This window comes from Vicia villosa, unplaced genomic scaffold (assembly GCF_029867415.1).
Source record: "Vicia villosa cultivar HV-30 ecotype Madison, WI unplaced genomic scaffold, Vvil1.0 ctg.000011F_1_1, whole genome shotgun sequence".
Taxonomy (NCBI): domain Eukaryota; kingdom Viridiplantae; phylum Streptophyta; class Magnoliopsida; order Fabales; family Fabaceae; genus Vicia; species Vicia villosa.
Genome location: NW_026704941.1, coordinates 2,671,064 through 2,698,686, shown reverse-complemented (window position 1 = coordinate 2,698,686; position 27,623 = coordinate 2,671,064). Strand labels below are relative to the sequence as shown.

The 27,623-nt window shown below is 32.6% G+C and overlaps 2 protein-coding genes across 3 annotated transcripts; one reads left to right on the top strand and one right to left on the bottom strand.

Moving 5' to 3' along the window:
• Window positions 1-2,661: 2,661 nt before the first annotated feature.
• Window positions 2,662-3,351, bottom strand: LOC131621819 (uncharacterized). The gene is made up of 2 exons (XM_058892855.1): window positions 3,130-3,351; window positions 2,662-3,030 (listed from the first exon to the last, which is right to left on the bottom strand). Exons 1-2 carry the CDS (start codon window positions 3,349-3,351, stop codon window positions 2,662-2,664), a joined length of 591 nt encoding a protein of 196 aa, XP_058748838.1.
• A 7,950-nt stretch (window positions 3,352-11,301) lies between these two features.
• LOC131621776 (putative F-box/FBD/LRR-repeat protein At1g78840) lies at window positions 11,302-14,221 on the top strand. 2 transcript variants are annotated; one of them, XM_058892821.1, is made up of 4 exons: window positions 11,302-11,614; window positions 11,982-13,158; window positions 13,266-13,448; window positions 14,008-14,221. In XM_058892821.1, the coding sequence occupies exons 2-3, from the start codon at window positions 12,064-12,066 to the stop codon at window positions 13,443-13,445; spliced, it is 1,275 nt and encodes a 424-aa protein (XP_058748804.1). In that variant the 5' UTR covers window positions 11,302-11,614; window positions 11,982-12,063; the 3' UTR covers window positions 13,446-13,448; window positions 14,008-14,221. The 2 variants fall into 2 exon arrangements, with proteins under 2 accessions (XP_058748804.1, XP_058748803.1); XM_058892820.1 differs by having other exon boundaries at window positions 11,303-11,529.
• The last annotated feature ends 13,402 nt before the right edge of the window (window positions 14,222-27,623 follow it).

Below are 27,623 nucleotides of genomic sequence, written 5' to 3'. Positions count from 1 at the left end.
GGATTTAGACTAATTTTCTTCAAATAAGACTTTTAACATGACAGATGGCATCATGAGTCACACACACTAAATATGTTGAAATATGATAAAAGACTGAGTTGTGCCAGTAATTAGATACAGTCCTTTGAGAAAAGTTATGATCGTAAGAAATCTATTTCTCATTTAAAGAATTTGTATAGTTATAATTTATTTCTAATGTTATTTGTCACATCACTTGAGAACATGTAATGATTCAAGTTTGGGGGTGAAATAACTAAATTTGTGTGAGATATTTAGGCCTTTTATACTTGAATTTTAGGGTAGATTAGACCTTGAGCAATGTCATTTATTTATGTTTTATGTTACTTTAGTTTCTTTATTAATTTACAATAGAGCATAATAGGTGTTATCTTTTGTCAATTTCATGTGTTTCGTGCTTGTTTTGAAGTGGCTCTTGTGACAAACTTTATCATGTCTAGAATCCTTGTACTCCATCTAGCTGACCTCAAGCTAGAAGATGCTGGTATGGGTCATAAACATAAGCGTTAATGCTACCGTGACAAAGATTTAAGAAAAAATATGGTTGAGCTAGAGAAAGGGAATGGATACGGATGAAGTGCTACAAGATAAATTTTGAAAAGCTGTCAAGGTCTGTTGCTGCTCTGGCACTGCTGCTAGTGCTTCCATAGTGTCATGTTGTCCCTCATGTGCAATGCAATATCATAGTACAACACAAAGGAATATAATTTATTCTTTGGGCTTAATTTAATGGATAATTGTACAAGCCAAAGATGCAAATACAGAGACATTATGCAGCTGAGAAACCTCTATAAATATACCTGTAATAAAATGAAAAAAGAGGTTATAAAATTTGGAAATAATTATGCAAAAGGGAAATTAAGGAAGAAGAAAAGTTCTGGCAACTCGCTTGCAACAAGCTTCAGATTATGCACTCCAAACACTTAGAAACAACGCATCAAAAGTGTCTTCCACCAATCATGTATTCTTAAACCTTCACATAAGCCTTTTGAAATTGTAGTCCCTAAATATCATTACACATAACACAATCTAGTTTCTAATAAATTTTGTCTCCTTTATGGAAAATTGTACTCCAAGGTGTAAACCTAGACCCAACCTAACCAAGGCCTAGCATATTACAAAGGTTGATACGATCTACCAAATTAATTCCATCACGCGTTGAATTTCTCATTAATGTCAGCTTCGTTTTTTAAAAAATAGTAAATTTTTTATTTCAATATATTGCAACCTCATTATTATCATCGCTAATTTTATCAGTAATGTTATCTCCTTCCAAATCAATATTATCATAACTCAATGATGCATACCTCGATCTCATTGAAGGCACGCGGTTAATGTTTCTTGTTTTGTTGAAGCTTCATTTGCCACTCTACTTTTTAACCATCATTAAAAGTCCCCTAGTATCATCATTATTCTGTTATTAGTAGTCTCAATTCCTTCATTCCTTTCCTCTCTGTCTTTATTGACCCTTTCAATGTCCACTTTTTTATGCATCCTCATCTATAATAGTCGAATTGGCCTCATTTGAGATAAACGAGATTCAACCCCTTATTTTTAACCTTATAATACTTCCCTTTGATTGAAAATACAATAATAAGTGATTTTGTGAGACCCACTTCTAAAAAAATCCTAACATCAGTTTTCCCTCTTTATCATCATCTTCATCTTATATTGACTCATACTTTTTTATTCACTCTTAATTCTTGTTGGAAGTAATTCATATTCAGAAGCTGTTGTTAGAGTCAGAAACTACTGAGGTTATTACTCAGAAGTAGTGTTACTCAGAAACAGAAGCTTATGAGGTGACTATTCGAAAAGTGTGTTTAGCTCCTGGAGTTTGTGTTTGTTATGCTTAGCTATTAGGTTCTAGTTTATTTTTGTTTACTTAGTTATTAAGTTTACTTTTGTTAGGGCCTACGTGGAAACCCTTGTTTTTCTGTTTATAAATAGACTATTAGTAGTTGTCATTTAAACCTAATCAATTTCACAACTTTGTAGCCGTCATTTACAAACAGTATACTGTTCCTTTTGCTTTCTTTCATCACCTTGTGCTCTAACAGTTCTTTCCTAACCTAAAATTATATATTTGAATGATATAATCCTTCAATCTTACTTATGCATATTGACCTCATTAAGGTTTTCTTGCGAGAGGTATGTCTCTTTGGTCAAGTGTTGATCGCTCCATTTTACCTTTTGTGTGATTATTTCATTCAAATCTTCATATTCTTTGTTGCCTTCACTTTTTCCACCTCTAAATCTTAGGAGAGCGCTCATGATATTTAACTTTGAATAAATTCGTCTAGAATAGTTATAAAGCAACTACATGTCCAATTTATTTTAGGAATCAAGAAAGTTTATTAACCAAAATCGTGAAGTACATCTGATCGCTAGGATCCAGCAAAATCAAGCAAAACGAAACTAATCAAGGTTTCTAACATGTGTGCCTAGTTTATTATACAACTTACATCTAAGTTTAATATTTTGTATAATTAACTATTTGCATCCGTGTTCCACATTTTTTTGAGAGAATATTTTCTCATTTCTAGCTTTCCAAATCTCATAGATCATCTCCGCCAAGGCCAACTTTAGAATTTGGTTTTCCACCCTTTTTTCCTTATCTCTGTGGTTAGCCAAATTACCTCTCTATTCAAATTCACTTGATATCTTGTAATTTGCAACCAACCAAGTATGTCCTTCCATATGTTTCAAATTCCAAGAACTAGTAGTAGTCACTTGCCATTGCATTATGTCTACTCCTTTCAAGAAGTACATATCCAACCATTGAATCCACAACCTATCCACCTTCATATGAATATTCCATAATAATTTCCCAATCGTGGCCTTATTCGACATCCGCAGCAATGTTATGTTCAGCCCACAAGAATTCCTTGGCTCACCCACCTTTTCCCAAGCAATGAGAGCTTCCCTGCTAATAATATCAGTCCCACTCCAAAGGTATCTTATGTAAATAGCGTCGATTTCTTTCGTTACTTTTTGAGGAATGGGAAGAACCTGCATCCAATAATTTGTAATAGAAAATAAGATACTACAAATTAGTTGGCACCTACCCGCATAACTCAACAAACTTGATTTTTAGTGTTTAATCTTCACGATAATTTTTTCCACAAGAGGTCTGCACTGATTAATAGTGAGCTTCCTACTCGACAGCGGCACGCCCAAATATTTAAATGGCAGGCATCCTTCTGTAAAGCCACTGATTCCAACAATTTCATGCCTAATGTATGGTGACACACCACCAAAATACAATTTGCATTTCCCTGGGTGCACATAAATCCCAATAGCCTTTGAGAATCCTTGGAACACCTCTATCATGATCTCAATAAACTTTGTATCTCCTCTTGAAAATAAGATCAGATCGTCGGTAAACGTGATTTTTTGTAATTTGGAGACGCTCACACCGAGGATGGAAGTTAAAGTTGGGTTGCTGCTGCACTTTCCCTAGACATCTATGGAGATACTCTATAATGAGTACACATAGCATACGGGAAACAGAATCCCCCTTTAGTAAATTTGTAACTTGGTCGTTGATAGAATACTTGTACGAAACAAAACGCACACAAAGCATAATCCAATATATGAATTTGCCAGGAAAGTTCAGTTCATGCATAATAGTTTCTAACGTAGGCCATTCGACCGTATCGTAAGCTTTCAGATGTCCACTTGAATGACACATCGAGGAGAAATATGTTTACGCCCATACCCTCTAAGTAACTCATGTGCCATGAGAATATTATCTTGATGACTCTGCCATGTATGAATGCGGATTGGCTACTGCCAATCACTTCTCCAATAACTTTGCTAAGTCTTCTTGTCAATGTTTTTGAGATAACCTTATAGATTGTGGTGCAGCACGCAGTCGGTCTCATATCCTTCCTAGAGTTTGCTTCATGGCTTTTAGGGATCAATGTTACTAAAGAGCAGTTCACAGGTAGTCGTTCTCAAAGAATTCGAAGATGCCTACCACAAAATCCTTCTTGATGATTTTCCAAGCCGACTTGAAAAATTTAGAGTTGAAACCATCAATGCCCGAGGCTTTCGTTTCTCTAATGTTGTTGAGAGCTTGCCACACTTCCTATGCAGTTACCCATTTGGCAAGTCCTTGTTTGTTTTTCTCCTGTAGTTGGCTACCTCTTCTAAGAGCTTCGATATCCACGTGTTTGAGATTGTTTGCAGCGGTACCAATCAGTCCCTCATGGAATGGGATGACATGTCCAATTTATGTATGACTATACCTAAAATATTCTTTGTTTGTGGATACATTTTTGGGTTCTCATATTAAAAAAATACTTATTAATATTTAATTAAAGATTTATTTAAAATCAAACGATAAATGTATTTAGAAATTTAAAAATGAGTCTATATAGAATATTTTTATTACCAAATGCATGATTATATTTAAAACAAATAAAATAATAATTATATATAAAAGTAACTCCCTTTCCCTTATTTCATGAAAAGTATTTTAGTTGGATATGTAGGATCAAGCGCTTACCACTGCGCTAAAAGCAATTGCTGTTAGTGAGGGCGCAACTTTATTTCCTTATAGTATGAGCCCTCAGGGGCTGCACCTAAAGCGAGGTTTGTAAGCTCTCTCTAGGCGCCATGGGTTGGGATGTTAAGCCCATTCGAATCCCTAAGGGTGACGCTGGATTTATTTATCCAACAATCTCCCCCCCAGTGTCAGCCGGGGGGATTCGAACCCATGACCATGCTCTGATACCACTTGTAGGATCAAGCGCTTACCACTGCGCTAAAAGCAATTGCTGTTAGTGAGGGCGCAACTTTATTTCCTTATAGTATGAGCCCTCAGGGGCTGCACCTAAAGCGAGGTTTGTAAGCTCTCTCTAGGCGCCATGGGTTGGGATGTTAAGCCCATTCGAATCCCTAAGGGTGACGCTGGATTTATTTATCCAACAGGATATACTAGGGATGTAAATTAATATTCATTGGGATGGATAGTATGATATCCATGTCTTCTCTATTGGATAAATATGACATCCATATTTATCTCATATTAGTGTTGGTATCTACTATATGAAAAATCGGCTAGTTTTAAGGTATTTGCGAATATTTACATATATTCATGGATAACATTTAAAAAATATATATTTTCAACTTTTTTTAAATAAAGGATTATTATCACAAAACATCCATAATATTTTAACAACAAAATTTCATCACATTAATTTCCTTCTTTTTCACCAAAACACAATAAATCCAAACATAATATTCATACAATAGAGGAATGGGAAGAGAAGCACTAGTTAAAAGTAGGGGTGGCAAAACGGGCCCGGGTCGTTGGGCATGCCCGTTTTTCCCTCACTTTAGTGCGGGGCAGACCAAAGATTTAGACCCTCACTTTCTAATGTGTCCGCCCGTTCCGCCCTGTTATCTTCACGGGCTTTTGCGGGCACAATAATTTACATAATTTTTTGTGTTTTTAGGCTTAAAAGATGCAGCGTCCACGGGCTTTCCCGGCCCCGTCCTCACTTTTTGGCGGGATGGACGTAGATTTTAGGCCTGCAACCTCAAGTATGTCCGACCCGCCCCACCCTATTTTTTGCGGACATTTGCGGGACATGCCTAAACAGGATGAGTATGCTCGTTTGCCACCCCTACTTAAAAGGAATGATGATACTGATTTGTTGGACAGTGAAATTGTTAAAGTAAGGTTTAGAGAATAGAAAAAATTTAAATATGAAATGACCAAACAAATAAAATTTATATGGAAAGTAAAAAGATTTCTACAAAGAAACTTAATAAAAGAGAGTAATTTTTTACAAGATGAACAGAAAAATATAATAAAATAATAATATTTAAATAATGTTTATAATTTGTTAACGAATACAATATTCCCAGGCACGAGTATCATTAAACTCATATTTATATCAATTAAAAAAACAGATATTTATAATTAAATATTTATTTTATCTGTGAATATCTATTAAGCTACTCGCCTTGTACTCGTGACAGGTTTTATCCACGAATACTTTTTTTTTATTATCCCTAGATTATACCCAACTTGTGACGACAATAATTTATTTATATTTATGAAATAATGAAAAAAAGTTCTTATTTTTTTTACATAAGGTAAATGGTAATATAATTTGTATTACTTAAAAATCTTTATTAATTATAATTACTATAATATCTAGTTAAATTAAAATAAAAATAAATATAGATATATTCTTATAATAAGAATGGTTAATATTTCATTAATATTTTAAAAATAGTAATAATTATTTCATGATAAAGTAATATTATAAAAGAGAATATGATAAGTGTGGTTTAACATAATTTAAGGAGTGAAAATATGCATATGTATAAAAAAGAAGAAAATTATACACATATCATATTTTCATTGTAAATTAGTACAATTCGTACACCTAAATTTTTTTATCTAAATATTATCCTATTATAAATTCAACACTCTTTATGAGGTATGTCAGAGTACCAAGTATGTGAAATTATCTAACAAAAAAATTAATATTTAATAATATAATATTTAATTATTTTGTTTTCTATGCATGCACATACACTTAGAAATAAAGAAAGTACCAAAGTATTATTATATTAAATATCTATATAATTCATGTATCAATTTAGTGTTGATAGTTTGAATTTGAAATTTAAAAGATGAAATTCAAATTCATTTGAATACAATTGTAAATGATCATTAAGAATATTTTACTAATAAAATAATTATATATAATATTACTACCTCCAAAGTCATGTATATTTCAAATGATTAATAGTATAATGTGTGAATATTGTAAATTTGGAGACATTATCCATAATTTTATTTAAAATAATTTTTTTATTGATTTTTTCATTTCTTAAAAAAAATGTTTAAAAATATTAGGAGTCTGTTCGGTAAATATAATGTTGATTGATAAATTAGCTTATAACTTATAATTTATGACTGATGACTGATAATTTATAGCTTATAACTGATGGTTGAGACGAATAGTTAATAAGCTAATTGAAGTGTTTGGTAAAATTAACGGTTCAACTAACTTATAAATGTAAAATAACATAAAAGATATTTAATACATAACTATTTAATTTAATTTTAAATAAAATATAAGAGATAAAAGGGACTTTGTGTTAAAATAATAAGGATAAAAAAGAGAAAAAATAAGAATGCATAACCTAAAACGCTATTTGAAATAACATATGAAAAATAAGTTCTAAGTTAGTAAAATAAACTATAAGCTCTTGATGAAAAATTCATTATCAAACAAATTTAAATTGTCATATGAACTTATAAGTTATAAGCTCAAAAATGTGTCTTCCCAAACATAGCTTAATTGTTAAAAATTTATTATATTCAATCATAAAAATTCCTCTTATACCTCAATTAATTAATTTTTCTTCAAATTATTATTTTAAAAAAGACCGAACCGGTCGAATCGGAAACCAAAAGGATCACCGGTCTAATTTGATTGTTGCGTCGAATAAATTATTGAACCAATGAAATCGGTTATAATTGACTAAAATCGATAAAAATTGGTGAGGCGGAGGTTTTGAAAAACCGACGAGTTAAATGGTTATTAAAATTAGATTTGTTCAAAATTTATTTGAATTTATATTTTGTATTATTTATTAAGTGTGATGATTATGATTAGAATTTGAATTTAAATAATAAATTTGTGAAATTATGATATTTTGAAATTTAAAATTTTGAAGGTGTTCTAATTTTTTTTAAGAGATTGATTCGTCTTGCTCAATCGGTTTAATAACTATATAGTTTTGTTATAGAAATTGATTTATTCAACCAAATTATTTAGTTTAATTTAGTTTAGTCATGCACGTGGCTCGATCAGTGATCCAGTGATCAATTATGATCCAACAAATCAACTGATACCAACAGACCAACACACCTAGATCAAGGTAACATAAGTCTACTCACATAAGGCCTAGTATTTCTACTGTCCCAACATCTATACACTACAACATCTATGATGTTGGAAATGCTTTGTTGCTGGCTCATATTTTCCCCAAAGCAGATGATGCTCATATACCTCCAACTAGAGCTGTCAAAATGGGCTGAAGCCCATGGGCCGGCCCATTTGGCCCGAAAAATTTTAGGGCCTGGGCCTCATTTTTCGAGCCCATTTACATCCGGGCCTTTTTTAGCCCGGCCCTAAAAAGCCCTAAAAAATATGGGCCATGGGTAGCCCACCGGCCCGAAAAAATTAAATATTTTTAATATAATTAAAATTTATCCTTTCCTAATTATAATTATTATAAAAATTTATAACATTTTCTTGTTATAATTATCATAAAATTATAATTGTCATGAATATTTATAACTTTAAATTTGTTGGAACGAGTTATTTAATTATTTGTGCTACATTATATGATTTGTGATGTATTTTGGATAGTTTAAATTAAATTAATGTGTTGTTTTACATTTTAATTATTAACTTATATGGATTATTTAGAAATTATAATTTTGAATATAAAATTTAATATATATATATATATATATATATATATATATATATATATATATATATATATATATATATATATAATGTATTCTTGCATGCAATTATATGGTTACTTACAAAAATAAGGAGAAAATTTTATTTTTTTATAGAAATGGGTCCGTTTAGGGCCGAAGCCCATTTAGGGCCGGGTAGCCCGCAGTCCAGACAGGGCCGGGCCTGGGTAGTAAAATTAGAGCCCATTTAAAAATGGGTTTTTTAGGCCCGGCCCTAAAAAGCCCGAAGCCCATATTGACAACTCTACCTCCAACACTCGTGCAGAGTTTCAGTAAAAGCACTTTGCATAATTCTCTACTTCCAACCTTTTTTCTTACAAGCATTGATGAACCAAAGCAATTCCTCATTCCATTGTTGAGGGTTGTGCGCCAATTGTAGCCAATGCAAAACTCCCTCCCATATAGGTCTCAAACCTGGACAGTCAAAAAATAGATGATCTAGTGTCTCACTTGCACTGTAGAAAATACATTCACCTTTATCAATCATGCCAAATCTCTGCAATCTTTCCTTGGTTGGTAAGTTATTGTGGCATGCTCTCCATAAAGTGTGTACGACTTTAGGTCTAGCAAGATTACTAAACATAACTTTCCTCCAAGAGACATCCTACACTGGGTCCTTCAAATTCAAGTACATGCTTCTTGAACTGTACTTTTTCCGCTGAAGGTTATGTTGCCAAGCTTGCATTTGAGATACAACAGTTCTGATTTTCAAAATACTCTTCATCACCCAAGATGCATATTGTTTGACTGGAACCTCCATGATGCTCCGCCATTTTATGTAGTAAGCATTGATCCACCTTATCCAAAGGCTATCAGCCTTACCATTCAAGTCCCACAAATTTTTTGTTAAGCATATCTTGTTCCACTCATGGAGATCAATGATGTTGAGTCCTCCTTTCTTTATAGGAGTGTAAACTTTCTGCCATGAAACATGAGATTTTCTTGTTATTATTTTTGTCCCTGCCCAAAGATAAAATCTACAAATGGCTTCGATGTTCCTTATGACTTGTTTATGCATAGGTAGGCTCTGGATCCAGTAGTTGCTTGTTGAGAAAAGCACACTTTGAATGAATTGAATTCTACTTGCAAAGCTGAGCAGTTCAATGTCTAATTCAATACTCTTATTAATTTGATGACCGATGAGATTTGTAAAACATTGATTCAAAATGAGTGAATGCTTCAAATAAATTTTTGTTTAAATTTTGCTGAATGCTTCAAATAAAAAGTTTATTGTAAGCAAAATTACAATTTTCGTCCTCAATTTTATCAAATTTATAAAATTAATCCATAACTTATATTTTTATTTATAAATGTTCACCATAGATTTATATAGAATGATTTTTCATGTTTTAAAAAAAATTAATTATTTATAAATGTGAGGAGACCAAAATTGTTTAATTTTAAAATAGATAGACCAATTTCGCAAATAAGTAAAATAGAGAAATCAAAATTGTAATCAATTAATGATTTTAATTATAAATTTTTTGCTATTTTTTAAATGAATATATATATATATATATATATATATATATATATATATATATATATATATATATATATATATATATATATATATATATATATATATATATATATATATATTTTTTAAATTACTTAAAATGAAAAGTTATTTTGAACAATTTTTATAAAAATTATGTTAAATTTTTTCATAAGAAAAATATGAATTTTTTTATATTCAAATATTTAATATTAATACCAAATGTTAAAGTCATTCTTTTAATTTATATCAAATATGTTAGAAATAACTTTAATATTTTAAATAAATTTTTATCAAGATTGTCATCAGTAAAAAAAACTTATTTTAATGTCAATAACAAAAAAAAATTATATCCCATTTCCAATTCTAAATATAAATGAAAAGAAATATGATTTTTATGATAAATGAAAAAAATTCTCTTTCCGATACCTTTTAACATTTTTTACATATATATCCTTTTTTTAAAAAAAATTGAGTGTTTGGTGTGTTCAAAATTTATTTATTTTGAAGAAAAAATGATGCATAATTTATATATAATTATTACTATCTCATTTTTTTCTTATAACTTTTTTTTGAAGTTTTATTATTTTATATTTATAAGATTTTATTTGAATTTTTAAATATATTATTATTTTTATACAAATATATTTCTACAAAATATTTATTTTACATCTTTTTTTTTGCAATTAACAACAAATAATCCTGAAAAGATATAAATTATATTTTTATTATAAGTTGCTTTAAAAAATAAAAAATTATGAGTTGTTTTACATTACTAATAAATTATTAAAGATAATTTTATTATTACATCCTCAAATTATTAAGAAAATAATTTCATAAAATCTTCCATAATTTTCATTTTTATATTATAATAATCATATTTCTTATTACGAGTAGAAATACTAAAACGACTTAAATTAAAAACACCTATAATAATAAATTCAAAATTATCATTAATTTTGTTTAGTTCTTGTGATATTCTCATTTTAAAAAATTACTAATATTAATAAAAATATATATTTAAGAAATAAGATAAATATTATACATATTTTAAAAGAATAATGGATATAAAGAAAAATATTATATTTTAACTTTTTTTATAAATTAAAATGAAAAAATAGTTTACAAAAAACTTTTTTCCATTTGAATTGAATCAAAAATTACATCATCTTCCAAACCAATAATTAAAATAAAAAAAAAAAGATATTTTTCAAAGAAAGAAAAAAAGTCCAGAAAGAGTGAATTGTGGAGGATTGTCCGAATTTGTTTCGTTTCCAATTCCAAAATTTCCATTTCCCGAAATTCATTTCAAGAGAGAGAAACAAACAAACAAACAAAGACAGACACTTAGAGCGAGAGAGACACACACACGGTCGCCGCTTTCGTTATTGTTTTCTTTCCAACTTCACCACCACCACCACACCACCTGCTGCTTCTCCAACAAACCTCTTTCTCTTTCTCTCTCCTCCACCTTCCATCCATGGTAGTACTATTCAATTCTTCATTGCTCATTTCATTTTTTCTTTATCTTTTTGTTCCGTGTATGCTTCGTGTTTTTCATTCGAATGGTAAAGTTTTCGTTTCTGATTCTTATCATCTACTTTATTGCTAGCTGTTTTTTACTTTTTTGAATGAGATTTTGTTTTTTTCTATGAATTTGTGGACTTAGTTGTTTGCTTTTTTGAATGAAATTTTGTTTTTATGTATTAACTTTAGGGAGAATTTTTCATTCTTAAACTTTGTTAGAGATGAATGGAAGTTAAAGATAGTGAATGAATGAATGAATGATGAATATTAGTGTCTTTGTCTCAATTTTCATGCTTCAATTTTCTGAGGTTATTATGTTGATTTTCAGTTTCTCTTATTGATTGTTCTAGGGAAATTTTTTAGTTGTGATATTAATGTATTTGGTTTTGTTTTGTTTTGTTTTATCAGATTGGAATTAAGAGTTGTATTGTATTGCTGCTGAATCAAGACTTACTTGATTGATTCAATTGAATGCTGTTGTGGAGGTGGTATGACAGAGACTTATTTTCGGGGATCTGGTCGCATTGCGAAGAAGTTGAAGCCGCGTTTGTTGGATTCAGCGCCTCGAGAGAAGGTTAATAATGAGGCGGTGGAGAGCGGAGACAAGTTTGATGAAATGCCTGATTGTGTTGTTCTTCATATTTTGTCGTTTATGGAAACGAAGGATGCTGTCCGGACGTGTGTTTTGTCGAAAAGGTGGACGAATCTTTGGACTTCAATTCCGTGTTTGAATTTCAATAGTAAATCGTTTGCACGGTTGGCTGATTTCAAGAAGTTCGTTATGTGGGTGCTTTTCCGCCGAGATTCATCTGTTGTGAAAGTTCTTACGTATTGCCGTGCTGGAGTGGAATATGCGACGGATCAAAACCTTTTTAATAAGGTCATTGATCACGCGACGTCACATGGCGTTGAAGAAATTATAGTCAATCTTCGGGCAAAAGCCGTTGGCAGCCCGCCCGTTGACATTCCTTTGTCGTTGTTGAGGTGCAAAACCTTGAAAAGGCTTGAGTTAAAAGATTGTCATCCTACAAAACCGGAATGGCCCGTAATTTGCATACCGGCGAAAAAGCTGTTGCATCTGGAACATTTTACGATGGATACAACGGATATTTCAAATTCGTTTGCTAGTTTAGCAAATCTTTTCGGTTTCGCAACATTAACGACTTTGAATCTAAGCAACTTGACTCTGTGTTGCACAGAAAACGAATCTCTGAATCCATTTGAAAATTGCGTCAATTTGAAGAATCTGCACTTGAGAGAAATTTGCTTTAAGTCGGACTTGGTCCCTAAGGATTTCGTGATATCTGCGCCCCAACTCAATAACATGACTATGTCGTGCACCCGATTCAAATGTAAACTCGTTGTTTCTGCACCAAAGCTAATCAATTTCAGCTACTTATATGCTTCTTCTTGCGCCTTCTTTGAGTTTAGTATGCCCTCTGTCGATGCCTTGATCATTGATATCCGCGAACCAAATTATCAATTGAAAGAACCTCATCAGAGGCCGGGAGAAAAGTCTCCACATGGTGTGATCAATATGGTTCGGGAACATCACGATGCCGAACTCTCCTTCTCTACCGCTATGGTATAAAATAAATTTCGTGTTTGTTTCTGTTTTGAATTGTTTCTCGCAAAACATAATTTGTTCGCCTTAACGCGATATTGTTTCCTTTCTAACCCATTTGTTTCCAGGTTTCATGTGGGACTACCGTCATCATTCCAAAGGAAGAATGTTCACCTTTTAATGAATGGAAATCCGTGAATTTACGAGTCGGATCAACATACAAAATCTTCATCAACAACTTTGACCATATAACTGCATATTTTCGAAGTTGCTCTAAGCGTGACGACTTTGAGATTTTGCCGATTTAGAAGGTATTCATATATCTTAACATCCTTTTATATTATGTTTATCTTTACTTAGTAGCTAATCACACATCATTATGAAACCGAAATTGGTATATGAAATAGTAAGAATACTAAATGTTGTTAAATAACCGCTATAGCGGTGCCATACCGCTATTGCATAGCGGAATTTTAACAATCCTCTATTTTCCGCTATCCGCAATACTGATGTTAGGATTGATGATTTTTACTGATTGATTGAAACAAAATGAAAAATGAAAATCAAGTGCATATTTGGTATCATGGCGAGTTTGTCAGAATCACAATGAACCGCCGTAATTTTTCGCCGTTTTACAAACCGTCACTCTATTTTTATTGTTTTTATTCAAGTTAAATTTCAAAGTTCTTGTTTAAAGTAAGCTTTGAATGAGAACCACTGATAATTCTATGGATTTCTATATCATTATTAGTATTCATACTATTTTCATCTACTATTATTCTTTCCAATATTGATATAGATTTCAAATTTTTTGATTGTTCATTAAACTATCAACTTTTGATTTTCTTTTTCCTTTTTTTTGGAATCTAGTTGAAGGAGATTCTGGAGAGGAGATTCTGTGTACAAGTTGAGCAAGGATGAGTGGTTGGCTGTATTTTGCATGGGGAAGGATTTGAATATACGCCAAATATTTGGCAATTTATAGAGATTAGAAACAATGGAATATAAATTTTTATAGATTTTGGTCTAAAAATATTGGTTATTTAGTTATTTTTTATGAAATTTATTTCTTTGTGGAGTAAAAGTTTCATTATTTTGCTAATGGTATAATAAAAATTTCTTACAAGAAGAAATTGTGCATTTCTTTAATAATGGAAACATGTTTAATTGCAGGGGTTTACTGGAAGAATTTCTCTAATAGTATGTTTTGACAAAAAAAATTATATTATTGGAGAGATCTTTTCAATAATTTGAAAAACTGCCATATTTTTTATATTATTTATTAGAATGAAAAAATATTTAATTTTAACTTTGATTTAATTATGTTTTAGTTTTAATAATCACAGGGTTCAAAACTGATTTTGTACGGCTAGTCATTTGTCGTATAACTCTTAATGACAAAAAATCAAACAAGATGCATTGAGATTGGTGAGTGAAAATAGATGATTTGGTCATTATGTTGAATTGTGAGTGCAATAATGCATCTTCACTTGAATGTACAATCAGAAGGTCTAAGATTTTGCTTGAAATTATTTGTTACATAGAGGACTTTTCAAAATTTACAAGGATGAATAAAGTTTCGCATCTTTTGCATAAGAGTAGGGTTTTAAAAATGTTTAATACACGCTAGATTAAATATAACTTACGTAACATGATGTTAATGGTAATTGAGTACTACTATTTAGTACGAAGAAATGTAAAAATGTACACATGTCATTATTTTAGAGTATAATTTTAAATTTATTTTAAATTTAATTTTTTATTTAATTGAGATCATGGGGTGGTGGTGATAATGAATGGTTGAGATTATTCTTGTCTTTCTTGTTTTCACATTTTCTTAACAATAAGCATTTTCTATTATGAAAATATTAATAACAAGAAATTATCTTAAGCAACATGTTACATTTAGGGGTGAAAATAGGCCAGGACGAGTTAGACTTTGTCAAGCTTAATCCTGGTCTGTCAAAAAAATCACAGCCTAAGCCTGACTTGTAATATGTCGTAAACTTGTTTTTAGGTTTGAGTTTGGCCTTTTCGAATGTCTGGTTATTCTGTTAGCCTACCTAAAAGTCTATTTGTTCTAGACATATGTAAATAAGCAATTAAAATAATGTTTAAATAGACTCACTATTTAAAAGACCAAAAGACTAAAAATTTGTTTGCATTGACTTATTTTAATTTACCTATTAGCATAAGTTCTGGGAGACTATTTGCTTAAGAAAACTTATGAAAACAATGTTCATCTGGTGTTTTCATCTTATTTTCACAAGTTCTTCAAAATAAACAAGTTTTATTTATGTATTTTAATTCAAAGTACAAAACATAACATAATGATAATAAAAAAATTATTTATATTTATTTAAATAGGTCGGTCTGATAGGTTTAAAAGGCTTTTTTTGGGGTATGAGGCCTAGTCTTTTTTAACTAAATAGACTTATAAAAAAGCCTAGGTCTGATAGGTTTAAAAGCCTAGGCCTGTAGGCCCCCATTATCGGCCTGACCTATTTCCACCCCTAGCTACATCCTGTCATCTGCTTTGTCTTCTAAAGATAACTCTCGCACCGTTTCGAGTATAGGTAGACTAAATAGGCAGTTCTTCACTTGGACTCTTGAATCACACTCAGGCATGTGAAGTACTTGAGATAAACCCATCGACATATGTTAAACTTTTATCCACAAACATGGACGTGCCAACCAAGAACAAGATGTAACACCTCAATGCGCAACACCAATGGTACTCAACCCACACATAATCACCAACGACATCCAAAGCGTCAGTCACATGTTCTTTATAAAGCTTTTCCAAAAAGCTAAATCGTGCATGAGCACCTCTAGTGCAAGCTGCCTCCTCCACCGCTTTACTAGGGTCAGCCCTCAACAGGGTGACCATCAAATCGACCCCTTCCTTTCGTCCGATTCTCCCGTGGTCCAACAATCTCCCATGATGGGAAGATGCATGAGGCATGAAACGTCATCCAAAGTGATGGTCATCTCGCCTATAGGTAGGTGGAAAAATGACATCACTGAGTGCCACCTCTCTGCCAAAGTCGTCTGTATGTCGTGGTATATGGTCACGTATGAAAAAGAACATTAACCGGTAAGATCGAAATAGCGGGTAACATCAACGGACCAAGGACCAGTGTGTTGTGGAAACTCTAGTATCTTCTTGTTGTGGCTAATCATTTTCAAACAACCACACTCATGTAAAAATAAAACATAAGCATCAATGTGGATTTAATTACTTGACAACATATATATTGCAAAAGGAAAGAAATATACCTGTTAGAAATACCTAGAAGCAACGCTCTGCATAATTATAGAGCAAGGAGGTGTCAAATGGCCCTCCTGGATAACTCACTAAAAGGACATTTGGATCGGCTTCCACCTGGGCTTCAGGGTCAACAAGGGCCTCAGGAACCTCAGATTTTGCTACATCATATGTATGGGATACCTGAGAGAGTCGTCCATGAGAACTAGATAGTCGAGGATGCAAAGTATGTGTAGCATCAAATGAGTTATCAGTAACTTGTGGCCTCGTGGTTCTCACTGCGGCCCTTTCACATCGTACCGACGCAGTTTTACACACACACCCGAGCCTAATCCGACCAATGTTATCATCACCCATTGCACATGCGTTATAAACAGAGACATATATAAATAACATGTTCGGAGAAATTCACAAATTCCATAAAGTCACCCAATTTTTTGACTGAGTCCAATCCAAAGGTGCATCTCCGAAAAGAGTTCAGAGCAAATCCGAAGATGCATCTTCGGACAAACCTTCGATGGTCTCCTAAGGCAGTAACTCATTTTCTATCATAACAGTTCCAAAAAAAACTCATTGCATGTTGTTTTAACCTATCAATTTCGTTTACACTACTACCTAAAGTGCCTAAAACAACTAATGTATCCTAAAAAACTAACTACAAATTAAAACATAAAAAGAAAATAAAATTTAAAAAACTTACCAAATGAAATTGATTGATGAGAAGGAGAAACTTCGATGTTATGAGATGCTAGATAGGAGGGGAAAGAGTTCCACTAATGCTTTTGGGAGAGGGAGATGTGAAATGTTTTTTTTAAAACTTTTTAGTAATTGAAAAAGGAGGAAGAGGGAAGGGTTCAGGTGTAGGTTTTGAAAGAAAAGCGTTTGGAAATGCATCTCCGGATCACCAACATGATTTTTGAATAAATTGTGTTTACGGAGATGCATCTTTAGACGCGCTTATAATACATACCGAGATGCATCTTCAGATTAAGTTTTAATGTAAAAGAGGTGTCACTTCAATTTGGCCTAAGCAATGGTGAAAATAAGTGCGTCCGGAGATACATTTCTGAATGTTAGAAACATTATGAACTTTTCGCGGTGGTATGGAAATACCCGTAAGAGTGGAAAGAACATTTCCCTTAAATATAACTTATGAAACATGATTGCAAATGGTAATTTCACTCTAAATTTTTACACAATATTTTAAAAATAAAACTAAAACTATACAATTTATGAATAGAATCAGAGTTTTTTTTAGAATCTCAAAGTTTTGATTTTTTTCTTTTTGAAATTACAAATATTTGAGTAAAAAAAGTTTGAAGAGATAATTACTAGAATCAAAATATTGGGGGAGAGAGGTACATGGAATGGCTAGAAGGTATAAAAGTTGTAGAACAAGGGAAATCGAAAAGAGTTGAAATAAAAATCATTTAAACCCTAAACTTTAAACCTTAAACTTAAAAATTGATATCGCAACAGAAGAATAAAGAAGAAAAAACTAGAACGCTCAACATCTTACTTTTTCAATGAAAATACAGACAATTTTGGAGCCAAAGCTATGCTCAATGCATTTCAAAAGTATGGAGAAGGCTTTTGAAGTGGTTATTCCACTAAAAAGAGACAAAAAAAGGACAAAGATTTGGACTTGTCCGAATTTTTGGGGTTTCAAACGAAAGGAGATTCATCAAGCAACTGACACTATTATTATTGGGAGGTCAAAATTGTTTGTGAGTAAACCCAAGATTTAAGAGTAGAGGAGTAGAAGAGATATTTGTTAGGATGAGTAAGATTTATAGAACAAATTTAACCATATGAACGCATGATATAAAAAATAAGAAAATGAGGATAAAAGGTCACAGAGAGAGTTCGAGGATAATGGAAGAAAATCTAATCAGTGGCAGATCTTGAAGAATTTTATATCATTATATTATTAATAATCTGTGTACAAATCGAACAAAGATGAGTGTTTGGCTGTATTTTACATGGGAGGAATTTGAATATACGCGAAATATTTGGCAATTTATAGAGATTAGAAACAATGAAATATAAATTTTTATACATTTTGGTCTAAAAATATTGGTTATTTGGTTATTTTTTATGAAATTTTTACTTCTTTGGCAAAAGGATGTAGAAATTTGTGGAGTAAAAGTTTCATTATTATGTCAATGGATAATAAAAATTTCTTACAAGAAGAAATTGTGCATTTCTTTAATAATGGTAACATGTTTAATTGCAGGGGTTTACTGGAAAAATTTCTCTAATACTATGTTTTGACAAAAAATATATATTATTAGAGATTTTTTCAATAATGTATTTTGGCAGGTTTGATTTGAAAATATAGAAGATTGAATTGAAAATTTTCCTTATTTTTATATTACTCATTTATTTGAATGAAAAAATATTTAATTTTAACTTTGATTTAATTATGTTTTAGTTTTAATAATCACAGGGTTCAAAACTGATTTTGTACGGCTAGTCATTTGTCGTATAACTAAACTATTAATGACCAAAAAATCAAACAAGATGCATTGAAATTGGTGAGTGAAAATATATGATTTGGTCATCATGTTGAACTGTGAGTGCATCTTCACTAGTGTCTACAACCGGAAGGTATAAGATTTTGCTTGAAATTGTTTGTTACATAGGGGGCTTTTCTAAATTTACAAGGTTGAATAAAGTTTCACATCTTTTGCATAAGAGTGGGTTTTTAAAAATGTTTAATAGACACTAGATTAAATGTAACTTGATGTAACATCATTACAAATGGTAATTACACAATAAATTTTTTAAAAAAAACAAAAACAATACAATTCAGAATTTCAAAGTTTTGACTTTTTTTTCTTCAAGAAACTAGTCAAAATAAGTTTAAAAAATAATTACGGTTGGCACAACAATTAGAGAGGGTCGAGCGAGGAGCATTTTTACTTTGTGGGACTTTCCTTTGGATAACACTTCTTTGTGGAGACACATCACTTATCCACCTAAAACCTTAAGGTGATAGGCGGGTTAGTTCTCCACACTACTCACAATCACACTTGCTATATTCTCAACAATTAGTGGGATTAAAATATTGGGGAAGAGAGATATGTGGAATGGCAAGAAGTCGTGGAGCAAGAAAAACGGAAAGGGGCTAAAATAGAAACTATCCAACGATTGATATCGCAACAGAAGAATAAAGAAGAAAAAACTAGAACATTCGCTATACATCTTACTTTTTCACTAAAATACCTGACAATTTTGGGACCAAAGCTATGCCCAATGTGTTTCAAAATTATGTTGAAGGCTTTTGAATTGGTTATTCCACACCAAGAAAGAGACAAGAATGGATGAAGATTAAAGCAATTCGTATAGAAAGGTGTTCAATACTGATCAGTGTATTCATTTTGAGTTATTAGCCCTGAATGGCACCCATAGAATGTGGTGTACTGCAATATATGGATCTAACAACTTAGAGGGCGGAAGGAAACTTTGGCATGACATTGGAAAAATTCATGAGCAAACACAAGGCCTTTGATTTTTAATGGGAGACTTTAATAATGTGTGTTAAGTCCAAGACAAAGTTGGTGATAACCTTGTTAATGAAGCTTAATTCATGGATCTTACCTCCATGATAGGAAGAACTGAACTGTTTTGAAAAGATAGCATTGGTGATCAGTTTACTTGGTCAAACAAACACATGAATTACATGATTTACTCAAGGATTGACAATGTACTTGGGAATCTGGCTTGGCACAATCAAAATATTGGAACTATTCTGAAAATTATGGAGCCTGGTGTATCCTACCACAATCTCCTTTGCCTTGCTGAAAATTTTTAAATCAAACATAGAAGATACTACTGTAAATTCCAAAAATATTGTTACCAGCACATAGGGTTTTATGTAGGCAGTTCAGGTTAATTGGAACCAGCCTGCTCATGCTACTGATATGGTTAAACTCTGGGAGAAACTTAAGAGATTACATCCAATCATAAGGGAGAAAAGAAATCCTTTTAGAGGTATTAAAGATCAAATCCTGAAGGCAAAATAAAGACAACATGAAGCCCAACATAAATTGATGCAAGACAGGATATGAATATCCACTTAATTAAGAAAACAAAGAACCTAACAACTGAGATGTTGAATTTTAGTAATACAGAAGAACATCTACTTAAGAAAAGATCAAAAGTTGATGGCTTAGGCTTGGTGATGGAAATAATGCCTACTTCCACACTTTATTGAAAAGTAAGTGTATAAGTACTCAAATGGAATCTTTGATCAATGAGGATGGTATTTGCCTTAACAATCAACAGAAGATGGAAAAAGAAGTCATGAAATTATTTGGTAAGCTGGTAGGAATTGCTGTAAATCACTTGAAGAGCATTAATATAGTGACCATGAGAGATGGTAACCAAGTCACCACTAAACAAAGTAATATGCTGACTGAACAGGTGACTGAAATTGAGATTGTTAAAGATTTGAAAGGAATTAGTGATAACACTGCCCTAGGTAATGATGGATATGGTGCAAAGTTTTTCAAAATTGCTTGGACTATCATTAGAGAGGACATCATCAAAGTTGTGAAAGATTTCTTTGACCATGAAAGAATGTTGTATGCTATTAACACAACTATGATAACTCTCATTTCTAAGTCTCCAACTACTACTAGAATGAAGGACTAGAGAGTTATCTCGTGCTGTACAACCTTTTACAAAATAATCTCTAAGATTTTGACCAATCGATTGGGTAAGGTTTTAAACCACATTATCAATTAGAGTCAAACTGCTTTTTTGCCTTGGAAACACATTCAAGACCATATACTTCTAGCCTATGAATTAATAAGGGGCTATAGTGCTAGAAGTGGGCCTCCAAAGTGCGTGTTGCAAATGGATCAACAAAAGGCATACGACACTGTATATTGGAATGCTCTTGAGGCTATACTTTGAGAGTTGAGCTTGCCTCACAAGTTTATTAGATGGGTGATGTTGAATGTGTTTACAGTTACCTATAAATATAAAGTCAATGGAGACTACATAAAATGTTGAAGGAAAAATGAGGACTTAGGCAAGGGGACCCCCTTCCCCTTGCTTTTTGTCATTGTTATGGAATATCTCCATAGAATACTCCAGAACATTGAGAAAAACCATAACTTCAATTTTCATACTAAATGTGAAAAATTGAAACTGATTAATGTGTATTTTGCAGATGACTTGTTACTTTTCTCTCGAGGTGATCCTATTTCTGTCAAGTTGATGTTGGCTGCTTTCTTTGAATTCTCAAATTCTATTGGCCTTGCTGTGAATCTTAGCAAGTGTAACACTTATTTTGGGAATATGGACAGTGGTGACAAGCGGATGATACTGGATATATCTAGTTTCAATGAAGGTTTCAATGAAGGCTCCCCTCCCTTCAGATACTTAGGTATCCCAATCTCTAGTAAAAAACTGTCCACTTCTCAATGTCAAATTATTATGGAAAAGATTGTGGCCAGGATCACACATTGGAACTCTCAATTATTGAGTTTTGCAGGTCGGACTCAACTAATCAAAAGTGTCATTTTTGAGATAAATAATTATTGGATGCAATGCATACCAATTCCAAAGAAGGTCACCAACCAAGTAAATGCTATCTGTCGATATTTCCTATGGCCAGGAAGTAAAAAAATAACAAAAAGTCTCCTATAGCCTGGCCCAAAGTCTGCACTGCTAAGAAAAAAGGAGGACTAAATATTATTCATCTCAAAGATTGGAATAAAGATGCACTTCTTAAGTTGTTGTGGAGCCTTTATGGGAAAGATGATAGTCTGTGGATCAAATGGATCCATTGCTATTACACAAAACAGATTGACATTATGCAGATCCCAATCAAAAAGTATTGCTCATGGATCCTGATGTCGATTCTAAAGCATATGGTTGTTATTAGTGGGACTCAAATCTGGTAGAACATGTTGTAGCAGGACCAGTACCAAACACGAAAGATTTACCATGCCAAAACTGACAATTACCAAGTTGTAAATTGGAGGAAACTATGGTATGAGAATGTGGCGAGACCAAGAGCCTTGAGCACTCTGTGGTTGGCTTTCCAAAATCGTCTTGCGACTAAGGATAGGCTGTATAAGTTTGGAATTATTGATCAAAAGGGTTGTTTCTTTTTGCAAGGAAAAAATACTATAAAACATATTCTATTTCATTGTGTAAGGCTGAAACATATTTGGATACATTTTCTCCAATGGTTACAAATTCACCACAACCCTCTGAGTTGGGATGAGGAGTTAAAGTGGATTATTGAGAGCAGTAAAAGTTCCAATGTGGATCTGCTCAAATATGCGGTAGCTGAAACTGTGTATGAGTGAGTTCCTTCACCATATAAAGTCTTCAGCGATTTTTTTCCTTGTGCAACTAAAACGCCTCTTGACTTTTGATGCTTCTGATCATTCTTAACATGGTGAGTGAGGGCAACACTCGTGTTTTCTCTATTTCCATGGAAGGGTCTAAGCAAAGAAACATGCACAACCGGATGGATCCTTGAAGAAAAAAGGTAGATCTAGTTCATAGGCCACTATACCAATGCATCTGATAACGATGAAAGAACCATAAAAGCGTTTTGATAGCTTTTAACCACTATTTGTTAGCGTTAGGGTTGCAGATGAAGAAGTAAAAGGTCACCAATTTGAAAGGTAAAATTCATTCTGTGTTTATTAGGTTGTTTTTCCCTTTTTCGTCTGCTCTTGAAAATGTTAGTTTTAAGTTGATGTAAAATTTCTTGTCTCTGTAGCAACGATGTTTCTAAGAAATCAAGGGAAGTGGGCTCCGCAACATATTCAGGGATCGAAGGAGGAGGACAACCATATAAAACTATATACTGAATCATTTGGATGGGTGAATGGAAAGAAGTGTTGTGCCAAAACGCGACTGGATATGGAGGAACTTGAACCATTTGCGCGAGTGGTCACTCACAAAACACCTCAAGTAATTCTCAAGACATCTATTTATGACTTCTGTTTGTTCGTCTATTTCGAGATGGTATGATGTGGTAAACTTTAGAAGTGTTGTGCCCAAAAGAACTAAAGAACTAAGGATCTCTTTCAGAAATAATGGATTTTGGAATCCTATGAAGTATGAATATCTTAACAGAAAATTGATTGGCTAGATCTTGAGCTGTGAAACATCCTAGAAGGGAAATGAAATAACATTACTTGGTGAGACGATCGCAGAATACCCATATGATTGTATGACCAAAAGAGTTTGGTAGATGTGTGATGAAATCCATGGTTAGTTCTCCCCAAACTTGATTCGGTGTTGGTAGCAGTTTGTCATACCCAAAAATTTGCCCTCCTATACATATCCATACTCAAGAAATTTCTCAAGGGGTTGAGTAGACAAACCCTCTCCTAAGCAATCAACCCATAACTAGGGTTTTGCTTCTCTCAAGGTAAAATCAAGTTCTAAGGTCTCCAGTGGACTTCAGGACATCTCTTATGATTCAAAGTATCCTCATACCAAGTTTCAAGCCTCACAGTACAAGTTTGCTCAGTCAATTGCTCAAATGATCAACAGTCGACTGGTTTGACCTGAAAGTCAACGATGGTCACCTCACAGTCAAAATTCCTGATTTTTGGTCAACATCAAAATTTTGAGGTTAAATTCGTCATTTGATCAAGGGTTGATCATGATTCATCAAGAAAAGCTCAAAACTCCAAGTTTCCAAATTAGGGGTTTTACATGAAAAGTTAACTAAACTTTGATTGGTCATAACTTTCACATGCTTCATCATAAAATTCTCAACCAAAGCTCATTTTGAAGTAAATTCAATTCTCTACAACTTTGATGTTGGGCCCAAGACCAAGAAATGCATCATTTGAGAGATATGAGCCAAAAAATTACAGGTCCTTTTAAAATTCAACAAAAGATGTTTTTTTTCAGGACCAATATCATCAAGATAAGATCTCCAAATGGAAAATATATTCCAAAGTGGCTTGTAGAGGACATCTTGGACTTTCCAAGAAGTCCTAGAACACTTCCATACCATAAAAATTGAGGGAGTTATGCATTGTTAAAGTTGACCAATTCTTGATAAAATGCATGAAGTAAATAAGGACCAAACCTGGATTTTTTTCCAAATGGGCCTATTCTTTTGTGACCCAAACTTGCTTCTAAGGTTAATAAGAACCTCCAAGTCCAATGTCACGACCATTTGATTTTTATTTTATTTTTATTGAATTTTTTATTCATTAAAAATTCAATTTAAATCAAATAAATGAAAAATATGAAAAGATTTACTTTGGTTTTATTTTTCAATCAATTCCAATCACTCCCCATGCCAATAATATGATCAAATTTCGTGGAAGTAGGGATTGGAAAGAGAGGAATAAAATTAGACCAATTTTAGAAAGATTTTGAATCAAATTTCAATCAAGTTCCAATCACTTGAATTATTTGATTTTCTTCCATTTGTGTTGACCTAATTCTTTCCATATAAGTAGACAAACATGTTCATATAAGTTCCAATCACTTCAAATTTTTCTCAAGAAAATACAAAATCAATTTTGCAAATGCAGGAGGATTCGAGGGCTTTTGATCAAAATTCGATTTTACTCATTTATGCATTATAAATAAGTTTTGAATGCATATTCATGTCCGTGATGATGTGGGCAAGCTATTTGGGTGATTTAATTTGAGTTTTGCTGCAGGCTATGAGGTCCGCCATTGTTAGGGTTCGTGGGTTTCAAATTAGGGATTTTAGTTAGGGATGAAATTAACCTAAATCGGTGGCACCATCATGTTCAGAAGACAATTTCTGGACGAACCATGTGCTTAGTTGGAATTTATTTTCCATATTTAATGAGTTATGTGTTGCAGGGGTTTAGCTGCGCTTGAAATCGTAGCAAATATGAAGCTTATTCGTCACAAAAAAAGGAACCAGGATTCAAAGGAAGAAGGAGATGTTGGGCGCGCGTTTCCATTCGAATTTTCGAATAAATAATTTTGTTTATTTATTTTTTGTTGTTTGATAGGTTAACAACGAACAAAATATGGTCTAGTGGCAAAAGGAAGCGTCCTAAGGCCTTCATGCGCGCGAGGGGGGAGTTTGATTCTCGCTCCGGGCATTTATTTTGTTTATTTAAGTGATAATTCTGGCTTGCAGATCATGTGCGCCTAACCTACTTATGACCATGATGAGCCCTCACACGCTAACCATTGGATCTCCACCAAAGACGAATCTGAAGGGTCACATGCAGGTCACACCATGGAACCTCAGAGCTCATCCACGCAGAATCCCACATCTTGGGCTCAATTTCCAATTGGGCTTAATTTCTGGTTCTCAGCCCCTTTAATTCTTTTGCACCCCCAAGCCCATTTATTTCTCTTTTCTTTATTTTTATTATATCTTCACCATCTTTTTTTTAATAAAATCAACCAATTAAAAATCACCAAAAATATTTTAAATTTTAGGATTAGGTTTTTTAATAGATTTTTAATTTAATTAGGTTTAGTTTAACCTAGAAACCATAAAACCCTAAAAGTGTGTAATAGGTAGGTGTTATCCATTAACATTAGGTTTTAACCTTTAGGTTTTTAACCTATTTAAATCGGTTTAATTAATTAGGGTTTTTAACCAAAATAATTAATCTAGTTAATTAGGATTTTTAACCCATTAGGTTTTTTAACCGATTTAATTAATTAGGTTTCAACTAATAATTAATTAAGTAATTTAGGTTTATAATTAATTTAGTAATAACCTTTAGACTTAGGTTTTTATCTCACCTATTTTCAAACATCATTTTTTCCAATCCGCGATCTTCTCTTCTCATCTCATACTCTATGATTATCGCTTGCCTGTTTTTGCTATTATTTAATTATTTATTTAATTGTTCATTTAAATTCTAGAAGTTGTATAGGTTGCCAATTTTTTGATGTAATCGTAATTAGGACTTTTATTTTTCTGCACGTTTACTTTCCTGCACTCCCCGTTTTGGTTATGTATTCCCCCTCCCCGAAGCCTTGTAATAGCGTGAGACTTTATCTTTCTGCTTTTATTTTCCGCACCTATAAACTGCTATAAACTATTTAGATGTATGTTAATAGGATTGTATGGAAAGACTAAAATCAAACTAGAATAACCTTAATTTTCAAGATTAAATAAATCAACCACTTTTGTTCACACACTAACTTTTAGGGTAATCCTCTCTTATGTTGCCTTTCGACGAATAGTAGCCAAGTCCCTCGAGCGTAGGGATACCTTAGCAAATGTTGCCTTCGAATCAAAATCATCATAGTCCCTCCGTTTTAAAGATCATGGTCCCTTCGATGTTGCCTACGATATAAATGATCTCGTCCCTCGATTAAATAATGATAGTCCCTTCGAATGCTAAGGTATCCTTACTTGTTGCCTTTTATGACTATTCCCATCCAATGCATATGACTTCCTACCCTCTTTATGGTATGGATAGCCCCTATGACTATTCTATGACCCTTCGATGTCCCTTACATCCAATGAAAAGACTTCCCACTAACTAATGGTGTGGGTAGTCTCTTTCCCTTAAACGAAAGTCTTTAAGAAAAAATAAGACCTTATAACTTTAGGGTAGCTACCTCCTAATTGCTTGCTCAATTCAAAAATCAAAACAAATGCTTTTCATACACCTCTTTTCAAAACAATTTCAAAGGCTACACTTTATTCACAAAGTTAAAGTCCTTTTTCAAAATGTTTTTCTAAACACACACTACACTCTTTCAAGCAAAATCAAACAATTCAAAAGTGAGCTAAGCAATTAAGAGCCCATGGATAACCATGGATGCAAAGGGTGCTTACACCTTCCCTTTGCATAACCTACCCCCCGAAATCAATCTCTTTCAAAAAGGTTTTTCTTGTTTTTTTTACCTTTCCTAATTGGATAAAATAAAAGTCGGTGGCTACTCTTGCTATCCACACATTTAAAGTCAGTCCTCCCACCGTATTACATGGTTGTTACAAGCCTTTTTTTTCTTTTGTGTCGGATACTTGTTATGTTGACAGGTTGAACAATGTTTGATGAAGTTACAGTCATGGCCAGGAAAATGAAGCACTTAATCGAGCAAGTGTTGGTTTCACTCTATAGTGACTTGCTATGGGAGTGTTGTGGAACTCATCAATTAATGCAAGGTGAAACTTGTCACAAGGAGGTATGAAGAGTTTGTTTCTAAAAAATAAGAGCCCCTTTGTGAATGTGTAAGAATCCTGGTCCTATTTTTCTTTCTGTTG